Source organism: Canis lupus, chromosome 8 (assembly GCF_011100685.1).
Source record: "Canis lupus familiaris isolate Mischka breed German Shepherd chromosome 8, alternate assembly UU_Cfam_GSD_1.0, whole genome shotgun sequence".
NCBI lineage: Eukaryota > Metazoa > Chordata > Mammalia > Carnivora > Canidae > Canis > Canis lupus.
The window spans coordinates 4,201,754-4,221,517 of NC_049229.1; the positions used below are offsets into that span (position 1 = coordinate 4,201,754).

General features: G+C 55.3%; 2 protein-coding genes across 4 annotated transcripts; one reads left to right on the forward strand and one right to left on the reverse strand.

Moving 5' to 3' along the window:
• Nucleotides 1-1,745: 1,745 nt before the first annotated feature.
• On the forward strand, nucleotides 1,746-8,226 carry CPNE6 (copine 6). 2 transcript variants are annotated; one of them, XM_038544021.1, is made up of 17 exons: nucleotides 1,746-1,852; nucleotides 3,206-3,377; nucleotides 3,761-3,940; nucleotides 4,294-4,368; nucleotides 4,534-4,608; nucleotides 4,760-4,843; nucleotides 4,935-5,024; nucleotides 5,380-5,484; nucleotides 5,712-5,798; nucleotides 6,020-6,079; nucleotides 6,335-6,468; nucleotides 6,556-6,610; nucleotides 6,697-6,748; nucleotides 7,064-7,197; nucleotides 7,335-7,571; nucleotides 7,756-7,933; nucleotides 8,042-8,226. In XM_038544021.1, the coding sequence occupies exons 2-16, from the start codon at nucleotides 3,210-3,212 to the stop codon at nucleotides 7,891-7,893; spliced, it is 1,674 nt and encodes a 557-aa protein (XP_038399949.1). In that variant the 5' UTR covers nucleotides 1,746-1,852; nucleotides 3,206-3,209; the 3' UTR covers nucleotides 7,894-7,933; nucleotides 8,042-8,226. The 2 variants fall into 2 exon arrangements, with proteins under 2 accessions (XP_038399949.1, XP_038399948.1); XM_038544020.1 differs by lacking the exon at nucleotides 1,746-1,852 and adding an exon at nucleotides 2,514-2,608.
• A 2,764-nt stretch (nucleotides 8,227-10,990) lies between these two features.
• On the reverse strand, nucleotides 10,991-13,540 carry NRL (neural retina leucine zipper). Of its 2 annotated transcripts, XM_038544022.1 has the most exons (3): nucleotides 12,749-13,540; nucleotides 12,188-12,595; nucleotides 10,991-11,323 (listed from the first exon to the last, which is right to left on the reverse strand). In XM_038544022.1, the coding sequence occupies exons 2-3, from the start codon at nucleotides 12,566-12,568 to the stop codon at nucleotides 10,991-10,993; spliced, it is 714 nt and encodes a 237-aa protein (XP_038399950.1). In that variant the 5' UTR covers nucleotides 12,569-12,595; nucleotides 12,749-13,540. The 2 variants fall into 2 exon arrangements, with proteins under 2 accessions (XP_038399950.1, XP_038399951.1); XM_038544023.1 differs by lacking the exon at nucleotides 12,749-13,540 and having other exon boundaries at nucleotides 12,503-12,568.
• Nucleotides 13,541-19,764: the final 6,224 nt, after the last annotated feature.

Genomic DNA, 19,764 nt, shown 5'->3' on the forward strand with positions numbered 1-19,764 from the left:
AGGGAAAAGTAAGGAATACCCCACAGGAATGGGAACAGGAGCCCAATAGGAGAGGGATGGACCTGAGAGGTACCAAATGGGAGGGTACTGAGAAGTGCCCCCTGAGTGGGTGGCAGGGGTCACGTGCAGGATCGGGGCTGAGCTGACTGGAGCAGAGACTGAGATGACACAAATGCTGATTTCTCTGTGTGTGTGCCCAGCTCTGGGAGGTGTGGTGGGATCAGAAGACCCCCGTGTACCAGGAGGAGATGGGAGCAGTATACGTGCAAGCCCACATACAGGCAGGCTCACTAATGATGGGATTAAATGTGTTGCATTATCCTAGGGGTGCCATCAGTAGTCAGAAACCTCAACAGTAGAGTGGCCTGAAGGTGAACAGAAGTGCCTATGGCAAGAGACAATCGAATTATTTGCCTCCTGTTGGTGTACTAACAAATACTACTTTGGCTTTCAAGGCTCCATTCAGGGGCCTCTTCCTCTGTGAAGCCCTTCCTGATGCCTTCCCCTGACTCATTTAAATTGAACCCTCCCTCTTTGTGACCTGTGGCCTCCTGAACCGGTCCGTAATTTTGCACCTGTCACACTTCATAGCATTTGTGTGTTAGCTTATCATCCCTCTGTCTGTGGGTCTGTCTGTTCTTTACACACGCACCTCCCCCAGGGGCAGGAGCCATGTCTCAATCACCTGTGCAGCCCCAGCCCCTGGCGCCCAGGAGACGTTCAACAAATGGCTGCTAAATTATTATGTGAGCAGTTCAGAGGAGGGAGGGTAGAGATGTTCAGGTGAACCCTCTCGTGTACTCATCCCAGGTCACCATGGACCCAAATGTCTTCACGCACGGCATGCAGCTACCCAGGCAATCCCTCACTGTCCCTGGTCTCAATAGGGAATGACTAATGACTTGTTACCTCACGATCTGTCTGTGGCATCGCCCCTCCCACAAGGATATGACCGCTCGGGCTGAATATGGGGGGAGCGGTGAGCCATGGGTGCTGGGAAGATGCCATCGGTCCTTCGGCACATCTCTCTACTGGCAGCCCCCGCTTCAGGATGGGAGGCTGTGTGCCCTTAGGTGACTGCATCCATTTCCTTAAGTGTGTCCCTGTTTAAAAGCAGTTAGGGAAAAACAATAATAAAATAAAATAAATAAAAGCAGTTAGGGAGCTGGACCTCATTCTCAAAGCTATGAGATTTAGCGTGGCACGGGATGATTTTTAAGGAGCATGTGAAGATCTCCATTCTGTTGTATTTAGGTTGGTGTGAATGAGTGTACGTGTGTGTGACAAGTATAGCCCCGTGTTCTTTGATGTGTTACTGCGAATATCCTCAACAAGCGTGATGTGGAGAGTGCTGTGAGACTGGGTGTGTTTCCTTATGTGTATTGGTAGGGCTGTAACTGTCGTGGTGTCACAGTGAGTTTATGTGCTGGCGCCTGTGTGTGTCAGTATCCCATGAGTCGTGGGTGCGTGTGTCTCCATCATCCCCCAGCGTGAATGTGTGTGCACACAGGCACTGTCACAACGTGAGCGCGGGTGTGGGTGTGTCACTGTGTCTGTGGGGGTCCTGCCTCTGAGCCACCCCCAGCCCGCCCTCCTCCCCGGTTCTGTGGGTTCTGTGGCTCCTTCCTCGGCAGTGGCCCTGCCCCTTCCCTCTTCTCCCTCCCAACCGGTTTGTGCGGGGGGGGGGGGGGGGGGGGGAAGCTGGTACTGCGGGCCCCCCCACCCCTCCCCATCCATGCCCCATAAATAGCAGCAGAGCCGGAGCTGGAGCCGGCGCCAGCGGCTGGAGCAGCAAGGGAGTCAGGGCCAGGGCCAGAGAGCCGGAGAGAGGAGCCCCCCGACTAGAGCCCAGGTGAGCCTACCCTTCCTTCCTAGCTCCCAGCCTGGCCCAGTCTCCATAACAACGTCTCCCCCAGCCCCCAGAGAGGCCTCCACTTCTGCCCGATCCTCTCACCACCACATGCCCCTGCCCATCTCAGGGACCCTGCAAGAACTGGGAGACTTGTGACTGGAAGGCAGAGACCCCCACCCACCCACTCAGACCCTCCCCTCACATATCCAGAAAGGTACGCACTATGGGGAGGGGGGGTACCCTAGCCAGAGAAGGGTCCCAGTCCTGAGGGAGGTACTGGAACTGGCACACCCTCCTGGAAACAGACACACAACCAGGGGACAGACACACAGGGTGGGGGCATTCAGACATATCAACACACACTCGGCTGGGGAAAGCACGACACAGGATCAGAGACAGCCTCACCCTGCGATGTGGACAGACACAGATAGATGGACTGACCGGCCGTGAACTCGGGCCAGCATCCCCCTGCCTGCTGCTGCCCGAGGCTTGGTACCACTGCTGGGGGAGGGTGGCATGCGTGCATCCCACGGGCAGCATGGAGGGGGCTGTGGCTCCCCAAAAATCCTGTCGCTAAGAGACAGTGCCAGTGCTGCCAAGAAGTGTGAGAACAGGGGAGGTGGGGAGGGAAGCGAGACTTGTCATAGTGGGAGTCCCTGCCAGGAACCTTGGAGGAGCTTTCAGCAGGCAGAGACCAGCATCCGTCTCCAACTGCCCAAACCCACCACCCCTCCCTTGCCATGAGCCACCCAGAAGGTGAGTAGGGTGAGGTGGAGAGGGACAGCCCCACAGGGCACCTTATGAGCAGCCTCCTCCCGCTCCCTGCAGACTCCATTCCTGAGGCCCATCCCCTTTCAGGCTTCCAGGGGCTCCTCCACCCATCTCCCCACTCCCTTGCCCCAGTTCAGCTCCCTTGTGCGTGCCAAGACTGAGTGCGGTGCTGGCTCAAACATCAGTCGGGAAATAGCAGAAGGTGCTGAGATAGCAGAAAGCTTAGATCAATCGATGGCCTAGGAGCCAAGACTGCCAGGAATGCCCCCCCACCGAACACCCCCAGCCTTCTTGAGCCTCATCCACGAACAGTAGGCCAGCAGGAGTGACTGAGGCACACGGCTGTGCGGCTGTGCGGGAGCGGGAGGCTCAGATCCTCCTCCCTCCTTGTTCAGAGCCCCAGGGAAGCCAAGCTGAGGGCAGGGGTGAGGGTGAGTAGGGGGGAAGCAAGAGATCTATGAGATCCTAGGGCCTCAGGAAGCTTGACAAGGGAGGAGGGGGGCCTAGGTTCCCAGAAGACAGACCCCTCCCCTGGCAGATGTTCCCTTTCCAGTGTCCAGGTCATCTGTTCTGTCCCCACAGTGACATGTCAGACCCTGAGATGGGATGGGTACCCGAGCCCCCAGCCATGACGCTGGGGGCCTCACGGGTAGAGCTGCGGGTGTCCTGCCATGGCCTCTTGGACAGAGACACACTCACCAAGCCCCACCCCTGCGTGCTGCTCAAGCTCTACTCTGATGAGCAATGGGTGGAGGTGAGAACAGGCTTGGTCTTATCTTAACCTCCTGGCCTGGGGAGGATGGGGGCTGGGAAGGGGCAAGGGAAGCCTCACAGGGGAGTGTGAGGACCCTGAGGGGCCTCTTCTAGGCAGTGGGGGTCACCCTGGGGACAGGTGTTTCATCATGACAAACACAAACCGTTTTACAGCTTCCAAAGTCCGCAGAGTCCCAGACAGTCCTGAGATGGGCCCTATGGCTCAGTGGGCTGGCAGCATCCTAAGCTCAGGGCTGAACCTACCAAGGGAAGAGCTAGTCACCGGGGGTATGGGAGCCCGAAGAAAGCTGGCATGAGCAGGGTGGTCCAGGGCAGGGCAAAGTAGCCTGGTGTCCCAGAGGGCCCTCGCCCCTCCTGCTGCAGGTGGAACGCACAGAGGTGCTACGCTCCTGTTCTAGCCCGGTCTTCTCTCGGGTGCTGGCCCTTGAGTACTTTTTTGAGGAGAAGCAGCCCCTGCAGTTCCATGTGTTTGATGCTGAGGACGGAGCCACCGGTCCCAGCAACGACACCTTCTTGGGCTCTACAGAATGCACCCTGGGCCAGGTTTGCATTCCCATTCACCCTACCCTCGTAGGCTTCTGCCTCTGAAAGCCAAAATAACAGAAAATCAACTCTGGAGTGAGTTCATTCTGGGCTTGGACCCCCATCTCCACCAGTTGCTGGCTGTGCAGCCTTGGGCAAGATCCTTAACCTCTCTGAGTCTTAGTTTCCTCATCTAAACAATGGGGGTCATCACATTGTTTACTCTTAAAACGTTGCTGTGGAAATTAAGTCCAACCCTAGCCCAAGCACAGCCGCTGTGAACACTCTAAGGATACCTAGTACCCTGTCCCTTGTTCCCTGGCCCAGGCAGATGGGGATGTCACAGCTGGGTCTCCCTCCACTTCCATCTCCAGATTGTGTCACAAACCAAGGTCACCAAGCCATTACTGCTGAAGAATGGGAAGACTGCGGGCAAGTCCACCATCACGGTAGGCAAGATCACCTTGTACTCACCCTTAGATGGGGCATTCAATGCCCTCTCATGGATATCCATGGTGACATCACGTCCAGGACTGGCCCTCACTGAAGGGACAGGGCATAAAGTGGCTCTTTGGGTGGTAGGGGGGAATCCTGCCACTTATATCCCCTTGCAGATTGTGGCCGAGGAAGTATCTGGCACCAATGACTATGTCCAGCTCACCTTCAGAGCCCACAAGCTGGACAACAAGGTGGGAACCCCCAGAGTCTTGGCCCCCATCTTCCTTGTTAGAGAGCGTAGGCCCCCACTCAAGACAAATCAGAGCTGCTCCCTCCTCAGTTTTAGCTGCCTCCCCTTGCAGACCTCACCAGGCTCACATGTCCTTTCCTCTGCGTCCCCAGGATCTGTTCAGCAAGTCTGATCCTTTCATGGAGATCTATAAAACCGATGGGGACCAGAGTGATCAGCTCGTCTGGAGGACTGAGGTTGGTGACTGGGGCTGAGGGGAGGGAGGGAAGAAGAGCAAGGTAGGGGAACCCAGACAGGAGGTGACCAGCTCTCTGGTGTCTCTCCAAGGTGGTAAAGAACAACCTGAATCCCAGCTGGGAGCCATTCCGCCTGTCCCTGCACTCCCTATGCAGCTGTGATGTCCACCGGCCTCTGAAGGTGAGGCCCCGCCAAGCAAGAGCCGCCAAAGAGCGTTCAGCCCCTGTGGGAGACATGGCCCCTGAGCCTGTCAAGACCCCTCCCCCTCCCTCATGTGATAAGCCTTTCCCACTGTGGAGCAAAGACCCAGGCATGGCTCAATACTCGCACACTGTGTGCCTTTTATCAAGGCCAAAGTCTGGGCCAGATGGAGCCAAAAAATAAAGTTCAGCAGGTAGCCTCTTTGGGCAAACTGAGTTCATGTGTGTGGGCCCAGGGACTGTTAGCCCCCACCTCCCTAAATCCCTCCCTCTGCTCCCCAGGAACCACTGCAAAGTGACCCTGACCCTTTTGCCTCCCCTCCTTGCTTTCTCAGTTCCTGGTGTATGACTATGACTCGAGCGGGAAGCATGACTTCATCGGCGAGTTCACCAGCACCTTCCAGGAGATGCAGGAAGGGACCGCAAACCCTGGGCAGGAGGTGCCGCCGCAGAGACCCCCAGCCCCTCAGAGTCCCACCCAGATCCCTGGGAGAGTTCCAAGAGTACTGAAGAGCCCAGGATGTGTGATGAGGGAGAAAGGGTGGAAAGTACCCGGGCTCTGTCCTTAGACAGAGGGGGTCTTGCTCTGGGAGGCCCAGCTGGAAGGGAGACAAGGGGTCACCACAGGAAATGGTGACTCTGGGATTGTGGGGTGTGTGGGGTCTAGATGCAGTGGGACTGTATCAATCCCAAGTACCGGGACAAGAAGAAGAACTACAGGAGCTCAGGAACCGTAGTCCTGGCCCAGTGCACGGTAAATCCCAGGGTCTGCCTCAAGTCAGACCCTCAGATTCACCCCTGCCCTTGTCTCAAAGACCAGTTTCTCCTCTTCTGAGAACTGAGAAGCCCTGCCCTATCCCACCGGGAACTCCAACCTCAAAAACGTGTTTTTCCACTTACCCCATGGAAGCCCCGACCAGTTACCTCCTGAAAGAACGGTCGGTCCTGCTACTTTACCTCTCCCCCTCCTGCTAGGTGGAGAAGGTGCACACCTTCCTGGATTATATCATGGGCGGCTGCCAGATCAGCTTCACGGTAAAGGGGACAGGGGACAGGGGACACAGGCAAGAGTAAGAGTGAACAGAAGGAGCTCCAAATCCCCACTGCCCCTATTTTGGGACCTCTCAGGAGGCTTAGTATGGTCTTCTTGTACCCGACACCCACTCCATGATAAGGCTCCCTGTGGGCTTGACTGGGTTTACCTTAGTCCTCCCTACAGATACTAGCTCTGGGTGAGCCTCTCTGTTAGCTCTCACGGATGCGGTGTGACCCTCTCCCCACTTCTACTAGGTGGCCATCGACTTCACTGCCTCCAATGGGGACCCGAGGAGCAGCCAGTCCCTACACTGCCTCAGCCCCCGCCAGCCCAACCACTACCTGCAGGCCCTGCGTGCCGTGGGAGGCATCTGCCAGGACTATGACAGGTGGGAGAGGGGTAGACTGGGGAGGAGGGAGGCCAGGAGGGAGGCCTGCCTTGCCGGTTAGGCCCCACAGCCTTTTCTTCTCCCCAGTGATAAACGGTTTCCAGCATTTGGCTTTGGCGCTCGAATCCCCCCTAACTTCGAGGTAGGCTGGATTGAGAAAAAGGGAGGATTTGTTGGGAGAGTGCGAAAGGAAGGAGAGACATCTTCTCCCGGCTCTCGCCCTCACAGGTGTCCCATGACTTTGCTATCAACTTTGACCCAGAAAACCCGGAATGTGAAGGTAAGAGGAGAGATTTTCACTGGCCCACCTCCCCCCATACACTTCGTGCAGCCTGTACACCCCATGGCACAGACTCCATCCTCATGGGCCCAGGCCTGGGCTGATCGGACCACTCAGCTGCTGTTTTCATTGGGGACTCCTGGTCCCTGGCCCACCATCTGCCTGGCCTCCTCTCCCAGAGTCTGGACCATCCAACTCTCCCGCTTAGTGAGGAACTTAGGGGGACAGGCAGTCCTGAGACAGGAAAGGACCTCTTTGCTTTAAGGGTGTCAAAAGGCCTGCTAATCTCTGCTGGCTTCACCCCCTCGCCTACAGAGATCTCGGGGGTCATCGCCTCCTACCGCCGGTGCCTACCCCAGATCCAGCTCTACGGCCCCACCAACGTGGCCCCCATCATCAACCGCGTGGCCGGGCCAGCGCAGCGCGAGCAGAGCACCGGCCAAGCCACGGTGAGGAGACGCAGCCGAAACCAGGCACTGCCCCACTGGCTGTGCCCTGGTGGGGCCAGGGCCGAGGCTTGAGCCTGGGGCAGGGGCCAACGCCCTGGCACACAGAGCCTACCCCTTCTCCCCGCTGCCTGCCCTAGAAGTACTCGGTGCTGCTGGTGCTCACGGACGGCGTGGTGAGCGACATGGCCGAGACCCGCGCAGCCATCGTGCGCGCCTCCCGCCTGCCCATGTCCATCATCATCGTGGGTGTGGGCAACGCCGACTTCTCGGACATGCGGCTGCTGGATGGCGACGACGGTCCCTTGCGCTGCCCCCGAGGGGTGCCTGCGGCCCGAGACATCGTGCAGTTCGTGCCCTTTCGGGACTTCAAGGATGTGAGTGCCCGGCCCCCCCTCCCGGCTGAAGGACTCAGCTCCCCAGGCCCTCAGGCCCTCAAATCTCACCCATCTGTCCCACTTGGGGTTGATGGCGCGTGAGGAACACTGGCTCCCCGCGGGCCACCCCCGAAATCCCCATTGTCCGGCCCCCCCCTCACCCCGTCCCCACCCCCACCCCCAGGCCGCACCCTCCGCTCTTGCCAAGTGCGTCCTGGCTGAGGTGCCCAGGCAGGTGGTGGAGTACTACGCCAGCCAGGGCATCAGCCCCGGGGCTCCCAGGCCCTGCACCCCGGCCACGACCCCCAGCCCTAGCCCGTGACTGCCTCCCATCGGACCACTGACACTCCCTCCGCCTCTCAGTGAGTCCCGGGGCCCTAAGGGGTGGGGCTTGGTGGAGCACGTGGGGGCGGGGGCTCCGTGCAATGCAGAGGAAGGTGCTAATGGACTATCCATCCCACCGGTCCCAGGTGCCTGTCCTGACCCTTGTGACTCGAGTGCCCAGTGCCTCTCCCCCTTGGACCAGCTGTGCCCCCTAGGTCCTGGAAGTGCGTGGTGAGCCCTGCTCTTTCTCTCCAGGCCCCATACCCCTCAGCCTTGTAACTTTCTTCAGTTATCCTGACTTTCTGGTCTTTAATAAAAGGAATCACTCCTAGCACCTTGGCCTCTATCCATCGTGCCCCATATGGCCATGGACAGTCCATAACCCCCGCCCATCCACCCACACTATTTAGAAATGAGGACCAGCCCTTTCAAGTCTGAGCCACAGCTCCTATGCAGCCTGGTATCTCAGCGGTTTCACCCCAACTGTGTGCCAGTGGGATCTAAGGAGCCCCTCCCTCACCTCCCAACCCCAGGGGGCCCAGCACCATGGAGGTTAATTGCCAGAGATGCAGGGTGGTAATGAGGGGCTGTCAAAGGGGCAGGTTGATGCCCTCTTACAGCTGTCTCCAGAGAAGCCCTGCTGAGTCCTCCAGGAGCTGCACTCCAGCCCCCACACAGCTGTGGGGCAAGCCAAGCAGGGGCGTTGGGGGGACTGAAGGAGGGCAGCAGGTCTGTGAGTGAATTATGAACACAGAGGGGGCATCTAAGGTCTGCGCAGCCTGGTTTTCCTGGGGACGTGAATGTGCGCATGTCCTCATACACTGCACATCCCTGCCTCTCCATGAGTGTGGTCTTAATGTTTCAGGAAGTCAGTCTGTGTCCCCTTAATAACATTAACAACAGCAGTGGACGTTATTGTTTGGCATGTATGAAACTTTGTGCTACATGCTTTAAATGCATTCACTCTCACTAGCATCATTTACCCCATTTTTCTGGCAAACCACGTGAGGCTTCATTTAAATTCACCCATCGTCAAAGAACTGGTGAGCCTGGAATTGAGCCCAGACCCATCTGACTGAAGTGCCCACACTCTTAATCACTAGTGTGCAACTTCTGTGTGAGCCCCATCTAGAGACCCAGGTGTATGTATACATGGGCTGATTGTGTGTAGGAGAGCAGGTGCCTATGGATGGTGTCTCTGCCCGTGTATGTGTTGTGCAGGCCTCAGCCAGTTAAGGAAGGTGTGCAAGAGCAGTATTCAGTCTGGACTGAAGCTCCAGAGAGCAGGCAAGGACACAGGTGATAATCCAGAACAAGAGAAGAAAAGATGGGCTCCTGGAGGGGTCCTCGCTGCCCCAGCCTCTTCCTTCAATGATGCTCATGGGAGGAGATGATGGAGGAGAGGCCAAAGGTGCTGTGAGCCACTCAGGAGAGAGGAGCCAGAGCCAGAGAGGGTGGCTAGTGGCCAGTGGCCAGTGGTGGAGAAAGAGAAAAGAGGAAGAAATCCTGGGGGAAATGGAGGAGATGCTTCCCATTGCAGGTGTCTGAGTGGAAGAGGGACAAGCTGCGCTAGAGGAGGGGGAGGAGGGAACAAGAACTGTGAAGAGACAGCTGGGGAGGGGGTGGAAAGAGGGGGCAGAAAGGAAGAGAGACATATGGGAGCCTCTTCTCCACCCTCAACTGCTTCTCCCTATTTATTATGTCCCTTAGAGGACCTACGACAGTGGCTGGTGAGGTAGATGCTCCCAGCTCAATGCCTCTGCTCTGCCCAGAGCCCCCGCCTACTCTCTCTGTAGGCAGATGAACTAGAGGGCTGGGTAACCATGGCAACTATGGGACCTCAGGATAGCCATAGGCAGGCCTGGCCCAGTCACTGCTGCTCCTGGGCTTCTGTGCTATGGTGGTAGGAGGAGGAGGCTCCATCTGGCCCAATCCCCACCCTTCCACCTCATTTTCATTGGGCCTCCAGAACCGATACTACACACACACACACACACACACACACACAGCCAAGAGCAAGGCTAAAGAATGAACACATCCTAAATGGCAAGAACATTTAGCCAATGGCATACAGTTCTTCCTGAACTTCAAGTTTAATTCACAAAAACCACATTCTTTCAACATCTTATCATACTGAGTAAAATCTCATCTCAGCCCTCAGCAAGGCAGGAGGTAGCAAGGGTACTCTATGCAGGTTTGGAGGGGCCAAAGCAGCCCAGAGGGAACAGCAGAGGACCAGTGTGTGGGCTCATCCACTGCCTAGGCTGCAATCAAGAAGCGGGAGCAGGACAGGAAGTCCCTTTGGTGAGGTTATTCTGGGGGCTTCTTGGGGAGACTCTTGGCACTCCCACACCAAGGAGATGCCAGAACTGGAAAGGTGTCAGAAGTCATCCAACCCAGGATTAGATGAGGTAACCAAATCCCAGTGAGCTTCCCTAGGTGACAGAGGTATCCCGTGGCAGAGCTGGGACTAGCACCCAAGTCTCCAGAGTTCTCTCCCAGCCACTCTCAGAGCTCCTCAGGCCTTTACTGCCCTGGGCCCTGGAGGCCTCTAGGTTGGGTAGGAGTAAAGCCTCTTGGAGAGAGTTCTTAGTCTGTCTTGCTGTTGGTAACTGAAATCTTGAAAACGCAGTAGTCCTAAAATGGGGAGTTTACAAGCCTCCGAATGAGGCTTCATTGCTAATTACCACCTTCATGCACTACAGGTTGAAAACCTTGAATTAAATTCTAAACTGAGGGGGAGTCACACCACTCCCTCGGCTCCCATTCACTGTCACCCAGCTACCATCCACACCTCCCCACCCCACCCCATAGTGCCCAGCACCCGCCCCTCCAGATCTCAGTGTCCTGGTCATGTGGGGCGGAACGGGAGGTGGGGGATTCTGTGTGCTGCCTGCGTGAAGAGAGAAGACCCCTCTCCCAAAAAATAACCAGCATCTAACCTTGGAGCATGTCTTGAGAGGATATTTACGTATAGTCATACTACGGAGCGTCTGGACCAGAAGGCGCTCAGTAAACCATCTAGTGAAAGGTACAGTGGCCTCCTGGGTGGTGCCCCCCACCCCCTACGACACCACTCCCCGGCCCCCAGCGGCTCAGAGGAAGAAGTGGGCGTGGTCCCCGGCCCCGGGGCCGCTCGAGGTCAGCCGGTCACAGCGAGCCTTGTAGAGGTCGCGCTCCCTGGCCAGGCGGGCCACCTCGGCCCGCAGCGCGTCCAGCTGGGCGGCCAGGCGGGCGCGCTCGGCCTCCAGCCCGCGCCGCTGCTGCAGCCGCTTGGAGCGACAGGCCTGCGCGTAACCGCGGTTCTTCAGCGTGCGGCGCCTCTGCTTCAGCCGCAGCGCCTCGTCGCGCCCGCAGCCCCGCAGCTGCCGGTTGAGCTCCCGCACAGACATCGACACCAGCGCCGCGTCCGAGAACCGCTCGGCCAGCTGCAGCGGGAGAGGGCAGAGGGCTGGTCAGCGCCGGGTCCCGCCCGGCTCCGCAGTTCACACTCAGGGGGCCTGCGGGACGGCCCGCCCCCCCGCCGAATCCACCCGGCAGCCCAGACCCCGCCCCAGGCCCCAACAAGCCCCGCCTCCCCGGGGGACGCGCGCCGCTGCGGGCCGCCCCGCGCTGCAGGCCTAGCCTCCCGCCTTCCTGCGAGCCAGCCGCGCGCCTGGCACCCACGCCGTCCCCGCGCGGTGCTCAGCGGCGGTCCGCAGGCTCTGGGTGCCCCGTGGACACGCGCCCAGGCCAACCCCGCCCCGCCAGTGCGCCTCGCTCCCCTGTCCTGAAGGCCGCAACCCTGTGACCCTCAAAGGATTTGGATTACATCCTAATGCCCTCAACACCCCCATCTGTGTCTATAATTAATAGGATGAGTCCCGATCCTTCCTGAGAAGGTTGGGGGCTGGGGAGGCACGATGTTTGGAAAGGCCAACCTCATTCCCGTTCCCACAGCCTCAACACGGTTCCTTCCACTCCGCACACGGCTCTTTCCGTGTTTGCACAGACTGAGGATATTTACCTCCCCGTCATCAACCGCTCCCCATTAATTCTCAACTCTCCCCTTCTAGTCCTCTCCTGCCTTCTCTTCTCCCTGTTCCTCCGGGTTCATACTAGCCATTTCTCTCCATTTGGAAAAAGAGGAGGGGGCAGAGGTATTTTCTCTATTTGATTTCTTTCAAGGGCTCCTCCTTTCTCCTGCCCTCGGGCTCTTCCCCAATCCATAAACCTCTCCCGAAATTCTCCTTCCTCTCTTGAGCTGTCCTGCCTCACCCTGCCTCCCCTCAGACCACTCACTGATCACTCACCTGTGTATGCTGGGCTTCCGTCCCCTCGGGGCTCCCTGGGTAGTAGCCGTGGGGCCCCTCGATGGGGACTGGACCCTGACCCTGCAGCAGCTCCGCAGCCTCCTCGGGACTCAGCCCCAGTGCCTCCCCAGTTCCCAGCTGCTGCTGCAGGGTGGCCAGCCAGTACAGCTCCTCCAGGCCTGGCCGGGGGCCCTCAGTCGCTCCCGCCATGCCTGGCTCACTGAAGGTGGGTGAAGGAGGCACTGAGCTGTAAGGTGTGGAGCCCAGCGAAGCTGTTGGGGGGCCAGATCGCCCCTCAGCAGGTTCCCGTTTTACCTCAAACTTCATCAAGTCAAAGTCATTGACATATTCCATAGCCAGGGGGCTGGGAGGCAGTGCCATTCTGGGGCTGGTTTGCGGGGAGTGCACCTGCAAAAAAAGAGGAGAGGTTTGGAGCAGCATCTGCAGGCTGCCTGCCAGCCTCCTCCATCAGAACCTGCTTCTCCCAGAGCCCAAGTGCCCTGGAGAGCCGGAGTTCCAGAAAGCTGGGGTGATGTGCAACCCTGTTCCCTAAATAGTCACCTCTGGGCTGCAGCAACTTTTCAGGTGGCAGGGGCTCCTGACTGGGGACAAGCAGCTTAGAGGCCTGACTGAGGAAGAGGATAAATAGCACAGCCTCTGGCCCACTGGCGCCTCTGGGAGCTCTGAAAAACAGGAGGAACATGGCAGTGCTCCCAACTCTAGTGCTGGGACGTACTGAGAGGCTCTGCCATCTCAAGAGACATCATTCCATTTCCAAGCAATCAAAAAAATTTTGCTTAATTAACTGTGACAGAGTATGTGTCTATTTTAGGACAATGGGAAGGCACAGATACCACGACTTAATTTAATGTATAAGGATAATGTGATGTTATATTTCTCTCTCAGAATGCCTAGGTCAATGCCTTGCACATGGAAGGTCCTCAGTGCACATCTGTTCTATGGGTGAATCAATTAATCAATCCCTTTTATAGGAGCATGAGACTTTCCAAAGAAAAAAGAAAGATCCTAGAGTCAGTTCTAGAAAGATCAGGACTGAGTGGTGACCACCTTTCCCCAAGCCAATCTCTCCAAAGGGAACCAACTAAAATTGGTTTTCCTCCTTCTACTCAGAATCTGCTATGTTCTGTGAACTGGACAGATTGCCTTCCCCTTTCTGACCCGGGTTTCCCATTTTGTTCCATAAAGGCAGTTAAACTTTACCATTTCCCAAAGAGTGTTCTGGGAAGCCCTAAGTCTGAGAAATACCCAAGAAGTTGATGTTCAGATCATTTTGAGAGATGCTGCCTCCCATCCCCACATTCTGCAGATTCACAAAGCATAGCAGCTTATCGATCTGACGAGTCGTTCAGTAAACTGTCTGTTCAAACTCAACCCAGAGTGTCCCAAACTTATGTCAGCAAGGAGCTCTCCTCCCTGTTATCAACTGCAGAGTGTGTGCTCACCTGAGGGACCTCAGGCTAGATGACCTCAGACATCCTTCCCAGCCTGTAGCTCCCAAGTTCTAGCCCAGGTCTCAGTTCCAACAGCCCCACTGCCAGCCAAAGGTGCAAGGCAGGGAGCAAGGCAAAGGTGCAAGGCAGGGAGCACTCATCCCCAGGGCTTGGCATTTGGCTCCATCTTGAGACCCCAAGCCTAGGCAGCCCTCTTTCTAAGGACATCGCAGACCCTCAGGTTCTGCTCCTAGAGGTGGGAGGAGAGACAAATCCTTCTCTCTTCCTTGCCTCTGGGAAGGATTGTTGCCTTATCTCTTGAGCCCCTCACCCTTGAGAGGACAGGGGTGGTAGAAACAAAGACATAGGAGGTGCCTGGGGGGCTCAGTGGTTGGGCATCTGCCTTTGGCTCAGGTCCTCATCCTGGGGTCCTAGGATTGAGTCCCACATCCAGCTTCTCTCAGGGAGCCTGCTTCTCTCTCTGCCTATGTCTCTGCCTCTATGTCTCTCATGAATAAATAAATAAAATCTTTAAAAAAAAAAAAAAGAAACAAAGACACAGATTGAAGGAATAATCCTTGGCAGGGAAGAGATGGTGAAATGCTGAGAGAGGTGTCCAGAGAGAACTAAATGAAGAGATGCGTGGGGAGGGTTATTTGTCTTTCTGATGTGACAGCACTGAGGGACATAAAGCCAGTCAGGGTGGGAGTGGGGCAGGGAACAGATGTGTGGGGATTCTGAAAAACAGACAACAGAGAGCAGACAGCAGGTGACAGAGGAGGAGGCTGCTGGTGAATGGCCCCAGGTAGGCCCCTGGCACCCAGGTAGGCCCCAGATATACTCACCTGGGGAATGGTAGCAATGATGTGGTCAGTGTCAGAGTCAGGCAGGCACAGCTTCCCCAGAGACTGGAGACCCCATTGAGCAGGGCCTGGTGCCTCAGCACTCAGAACAAGACGCTGAGGGCACCAAGCCCACAGGGCTCTCTTAAAGGGCCAGTGCTCTGAGGTCATCCGTGGTCCTCAGGCCTCTAGCCAATGAGGTAAGGGGATCATTTGCATATCTCATTGGCCTGGGGGGCTGAGGGCAATGAGAAGAGGGGAGAAGACAAGTATGCCTATTCTCAAGGAAGGAAAGAGGGCATCTGCCCCAACAAAGCTCCTCACTGATGGTCCTTCTCACAGGTGCCCAGTTCCCTTGTACAGAGAGCTGCTTTGGCCTGGCCAGCCACCCTCGGGTGAACATCACCCTCAGCCCTCAGCAACTGAGAGCCTGGGACTGGAAAAGAGGGCCAGAGAAGCTCCTGGTGCCCTCACCCTCCAACACACTGCAGCACCTTGGCAGTGTTTGCAGGAGTACGAGCAGTCCTGAACCCACTCTTTCTCACCTAGCCAGTTGGGACTGTTTCTTGTTTTCAGGAATCCGCACACTTCTGTCCCCTGCCTCACTCCCACTGTGACTGGCCACATACCCCTCACAGCTATTGTATCCGAAAGACAGGCAACCATCCCCACGGTGAATGTCCAGGACTTGGCCACCCAGTCCTCAGCCTCTCCCACTCTCACTGAGCCAGCCCCAGGACAGGCAGCCCAGCTCAGGAAAAGGGGCAGCAGAAGGGAGAGTGGGGGAGAGTGGGGATCTCTGCTCCTTCCTTCCGGGCCACCTCAGGACACTGAAATCTAATCACCACCAATCCATCCGAGACACTTCTGTAACTGCCCTCACACGCCCTCTGCTTCCTCTTGCCTTTTCCCTGCGTGTCTCTGTCCCTCTATCTTCCTTCTCCTCATCCTGGTTCCCAGATGGCTTGAGGGTGACCTACATTTTCAGCCTAATCCCCTAACACCTCTTAGAGCTCTCATCCCTGAGTAGAAGTTGGAACGGGGATGCTAGGAATTAGCTAAGGAGGTGTTTAAACCTGTCTGAAGCTGTTTAAAACAGGGTGTGTATGAGAATAGAACTCTAGGAGTTAATGGTTATTCCCTACCTGGTGAAGATACTCAACCATTCCCATGGGGTTAACGGGCCCTCTGTCTTAAGTCAGAGAGAGACCTGGGTGTCCATCGGCCCCAAGGATGATCGGTTATAAAAATTAACCTTGTTCATGCCTTAGGTGTTGGGTGAATAGCTGGTGGATTCAGATGCCCTAAAACAGTAGTTCTCAAAGTGTGGTTCCCCCAACCAGCAGCATCTCCTCGGAACTTGCTAGAGATGCATATTCTCTGGTCTTACCTCAAACCTACTAAATCAGAAACTCTGGGGATGAAACACACACACACAAACACACACACACACACACAATCTGTGTTTTAATAAGCCCTCAGGCAACTTTGATGAACATTGAAATTTGAGAACCACTGGTCTACAGAATACCTACAGCTAATGCAGCTTTCCCTCTGTGTGTGTTGTGGGGGCAGGGGGGGGGGGGTTGGGGGGTCCCTCTTACCATGCTTACAGGTACACACCTATAAGAAGACCTAGATCAGAAGACATCATTCTCTTCCCACATCTGTCCTGCATTGTGTGGAGCAGAGACCATTGTCCCTATTTAAGTAATAAGGCTTCTCAGTGTAATTGCCTGGATCTCGCTGTTTTTTGCAGAAGAACCAGGGCCTGGGGACAATATCACAAAGTGGGAATGGAGATCATGAAGACAGAGAAGACAGACACACTCGTCCATGGAATGTGGCTTTGCAGCATATACCCAGGAAAGGCCCCCAGAACTTCCTGAGTTGAAGAAGTGTTGAATGCAGCCCCTTTCTCATGCCTGGCCCCAGCCAGACACTCGCCCCTGAGCAGCTGTCAGGTCTGTGTTGATCTTCTTGTTTACTGGACAGCTCAAAGGAGAGATGGGGGGGAGGTGCTAAGCTGCTAACGGGCTCAAAGAGTCAGACTAAACAAGCTCAGGCTAGCTGAGCCGCTCAGGGCTCAGACAAGGTGCCACTGGCTAGGGAAAAGTGTCCGGGATGTGAGGGCTGGGCCAAGAAAAAGAAGCAAGGGCACAGAAAGGAGATGCCGTGGCAATCGGTGGGGCCCCAGAAGGTGGTTCATGGACCATCTTGGTGGGGGTTGACCCGAGCCTAGGAGATGCACACACCAAGACATCTGGGGACAGGGAAATGGGAGCGAAAAAGATGAAGCCAGGTGGACTTCAGAGATGACAGAGGAGAGGAAGGGAGGCAAGGAAGCTTCGCTGAGTGGGGCAGGAGGTGTAGGCCTGCTTCTCCCTCTGCCTATGCCTCTGCCTCTTTCTCTGTGCCTCTCATTAATAAATAAATATTTTTTTAAATAAATAAAAGAGAAAGGAAGTCTTCTGGGGAGGACCAAGAAGGGAGTGAGGGGCCATGAGAGGGGTGATAGGAACAAGGGACCAGAAGAGCAATGGTGATAGAAGGAAGGGACAGAGGAAAGGTAAGACTGGGGACCAAGAACTTAAAAGAAATACAGAGGAACAGACAGACAGAGGGTCAGGCCACAGAGGAAGCACAGTGGCCAAAGGACACAAAAGGAAAAATATCTAAACAGAGGGATGTTGGACAATGGGGGAAGAGGGCCAGTCAAGTGAAGTGCCGGGAGAATTGGGGTACAAGATGGAGAGGGAGGAGAGGAGATTGAGCCAGCAATCCAGGGCGCCATCACTAACCTCCTCTGTCCCATACTCCCTTTTTGGAGTCATAAGACCCTGTAAGCCGTACAAGTTCTGGCTTTTGGTATCTAGATTTTCAGTAATGGATTCAGGTCTTCAAACCTCTTCCTGGTCTACCTGGTATGTTCATTTGACAAGTGTTTACTAAGCACCAGGCATTGTTTTGTTTTGTTTTGTTTTTTTAAAGATTTATATTTATTTATTCATGATAGACACAGAGAGGGAGAGAGAGGCAGAAACACAGGAAGAGCGAAAAGCAGGCTGCACGCAGGGAGCCTGACGTGGGACTCGATCCCGGGACTCCAGGATCGCGCCCTGGGCCAAAGGCAGGCGCCAAACCACTGAGCCACCCAGGGATCCCCAAGCACCAGGCATTGTGCTCAGCGTTAGGGACACCTCGGTAAATCAGACTCACACCTGCCCTGCCTTCGTGGAGCGTATAGCCTGATGAGACAGGAAGACATCAATTTATTGCCCTTAGGCCCAGACAAAAGTGGTCTCTACCCTGGGCTCTGTGCTTTTGGAAGGTTCCATTCTGGCTGTGTCCCACCCCTTGGGGTGAGGAATTCAGGCCTCCCCTGCCCACCTCTATGGCCCAAATACCCAGGAATTCCCTACCTACCTCTAGGGCCCACATGGACCTCTCTCCTGGGTTGACCCTTGTAGAAGTGGACCACATTACTGGTATACACATCTCCAGAACCAAAGGCTGGCTGACAGTGACTATTTGCAGGAGGTCACAGACAGAATTAGGACATGTAGACAGAGAGGTCTACATGTGTGCACATGAGGCCCCTCACAGTACAAGATGGTGTCAGGATTGAGAAAAGAAGCAGGCCCAAAGGCCAGGGGCCAAACACATCTTCTCCCCACACCACCACATTCTATTGTAGAATTCTTAGGGCTCTGAATAAAGTCCAAATCTGAATTCAAATTTGAACTAAATTCCAGACCATTATGCATATATCTATCAAGGTAGAAGAATAGAACATATTTACCAGTTTCTCTTTTTTTTTTTAAGATTTTATTTATTCATGAGAGACACAGAGAGAGAGAGGCAGAGACACAGACAGAGGAGAAGCAGGCTCCATGCAGGGAGCCCAAAGTGGGACTCGATCCCGGGTCTCCAGGATCACGCCCTGGGCCAAAGGCAGGCACCAAACTGCTGAGCCACCCAGGGATCCTATTTAACAGTTTCTTAGCATAAGTTCTACACTTTAAATATTTAAACGCAAGGGAGTACCTGGCTGGCTCAGACAGCTAAGCAACCGACCCTTGGTTTCAGCTCAGGTCATGATCTTGCTTTCATGGGTTCAAGCCCCTTTGTGTCAGTTCAGTGTGGAGTCTGCTTCAGATTCTCCCTCCCTTCGCCTCCCACTCACTCCAGCAGAGCTTTGCAGTCCAAGTTTAGGATTTGGGCTTTTTTTTTTTTTTTTAAGATTTTATTTATTTATTCCTGAGAGACACACAGAGAGAGAGGCAGAGACACAGGCAGAGGGAGAAGCAGGCTCCCTGTGGGGAGCCCAATACAGGACTTGAACCCAGGAATCCAGGATCATGACCTGAGCCAAAGGTAGATGCTCAACCACTGAGCCACCAGGTGCCCCTGAGCTCTAAGAGCAGAAAGAAGCTACTAAAGAATTTCTGGCAGGACTGTGACATGATCAGATTGTGTTTGAAAAGCTCATTTTGGATTTAGTGTAGAGGAGGGAAAAACGGAATCAGAACCAGATTAGGGGGCTAATGCAGTATCCAAGTTGAGTTTGGAGGATATCTTAAGCTGGAAACAAGCTCTGAGATGGAAGCTTGTGTACAGGTGGTTTCCTGCGGGGCAGGGTGGGGGGGGGGGTGACTTTTAAAAGCAGAGAGAAAAACAGGACTGGATAGCAGGAAAAGCAGAAATGCACTGCAATTGCACAGAGGCTTTAGCTGATCCCACAGGAGCTCTGGAGCTTGGATGGACCAAACTGAGGAAAGGGGACCAGGCCTTTGAGTGGGGCAGGAGGTGTAGGCCTGCTTCTCCCTCTGCCTATGCCTCTGCCTCTTTCTCTGTGCCTCTCATTAATAAATAAATATTTTTTTAAATAAATAAAAGAGAAAGGAAGTCTTCTGGGGAGGACCAGTCCTCTTCTGCATCAACCAGTCCTTGGATACACGCTGCCCCAGGAAAGGGGTGTTACATTTGGTGAGACTGCTCCCTTCGGCCACAGGATGTATTTAGCTGTGAGCCATTAGCAGCCAATGCTCCAAGGCTGGGACAATGAATACCTGGATCCTAAAGAAGGAATCTAGGTGGCACACCACAGCATCCAAGGGCCAGACCCAGAGAGCCTTGGGGAAGAGAAAATGCAGACCAGGGGAAAGCTGGTCACACCCTGCCCCCTGGTGGTGGTGTGGCTGGAACACTGGGCCTACTGGTTGACCAGGCTGGGTGGTGGGCCAGGGAACCATAAAAAAGTGTAGCAAATAGGGGCACCTGG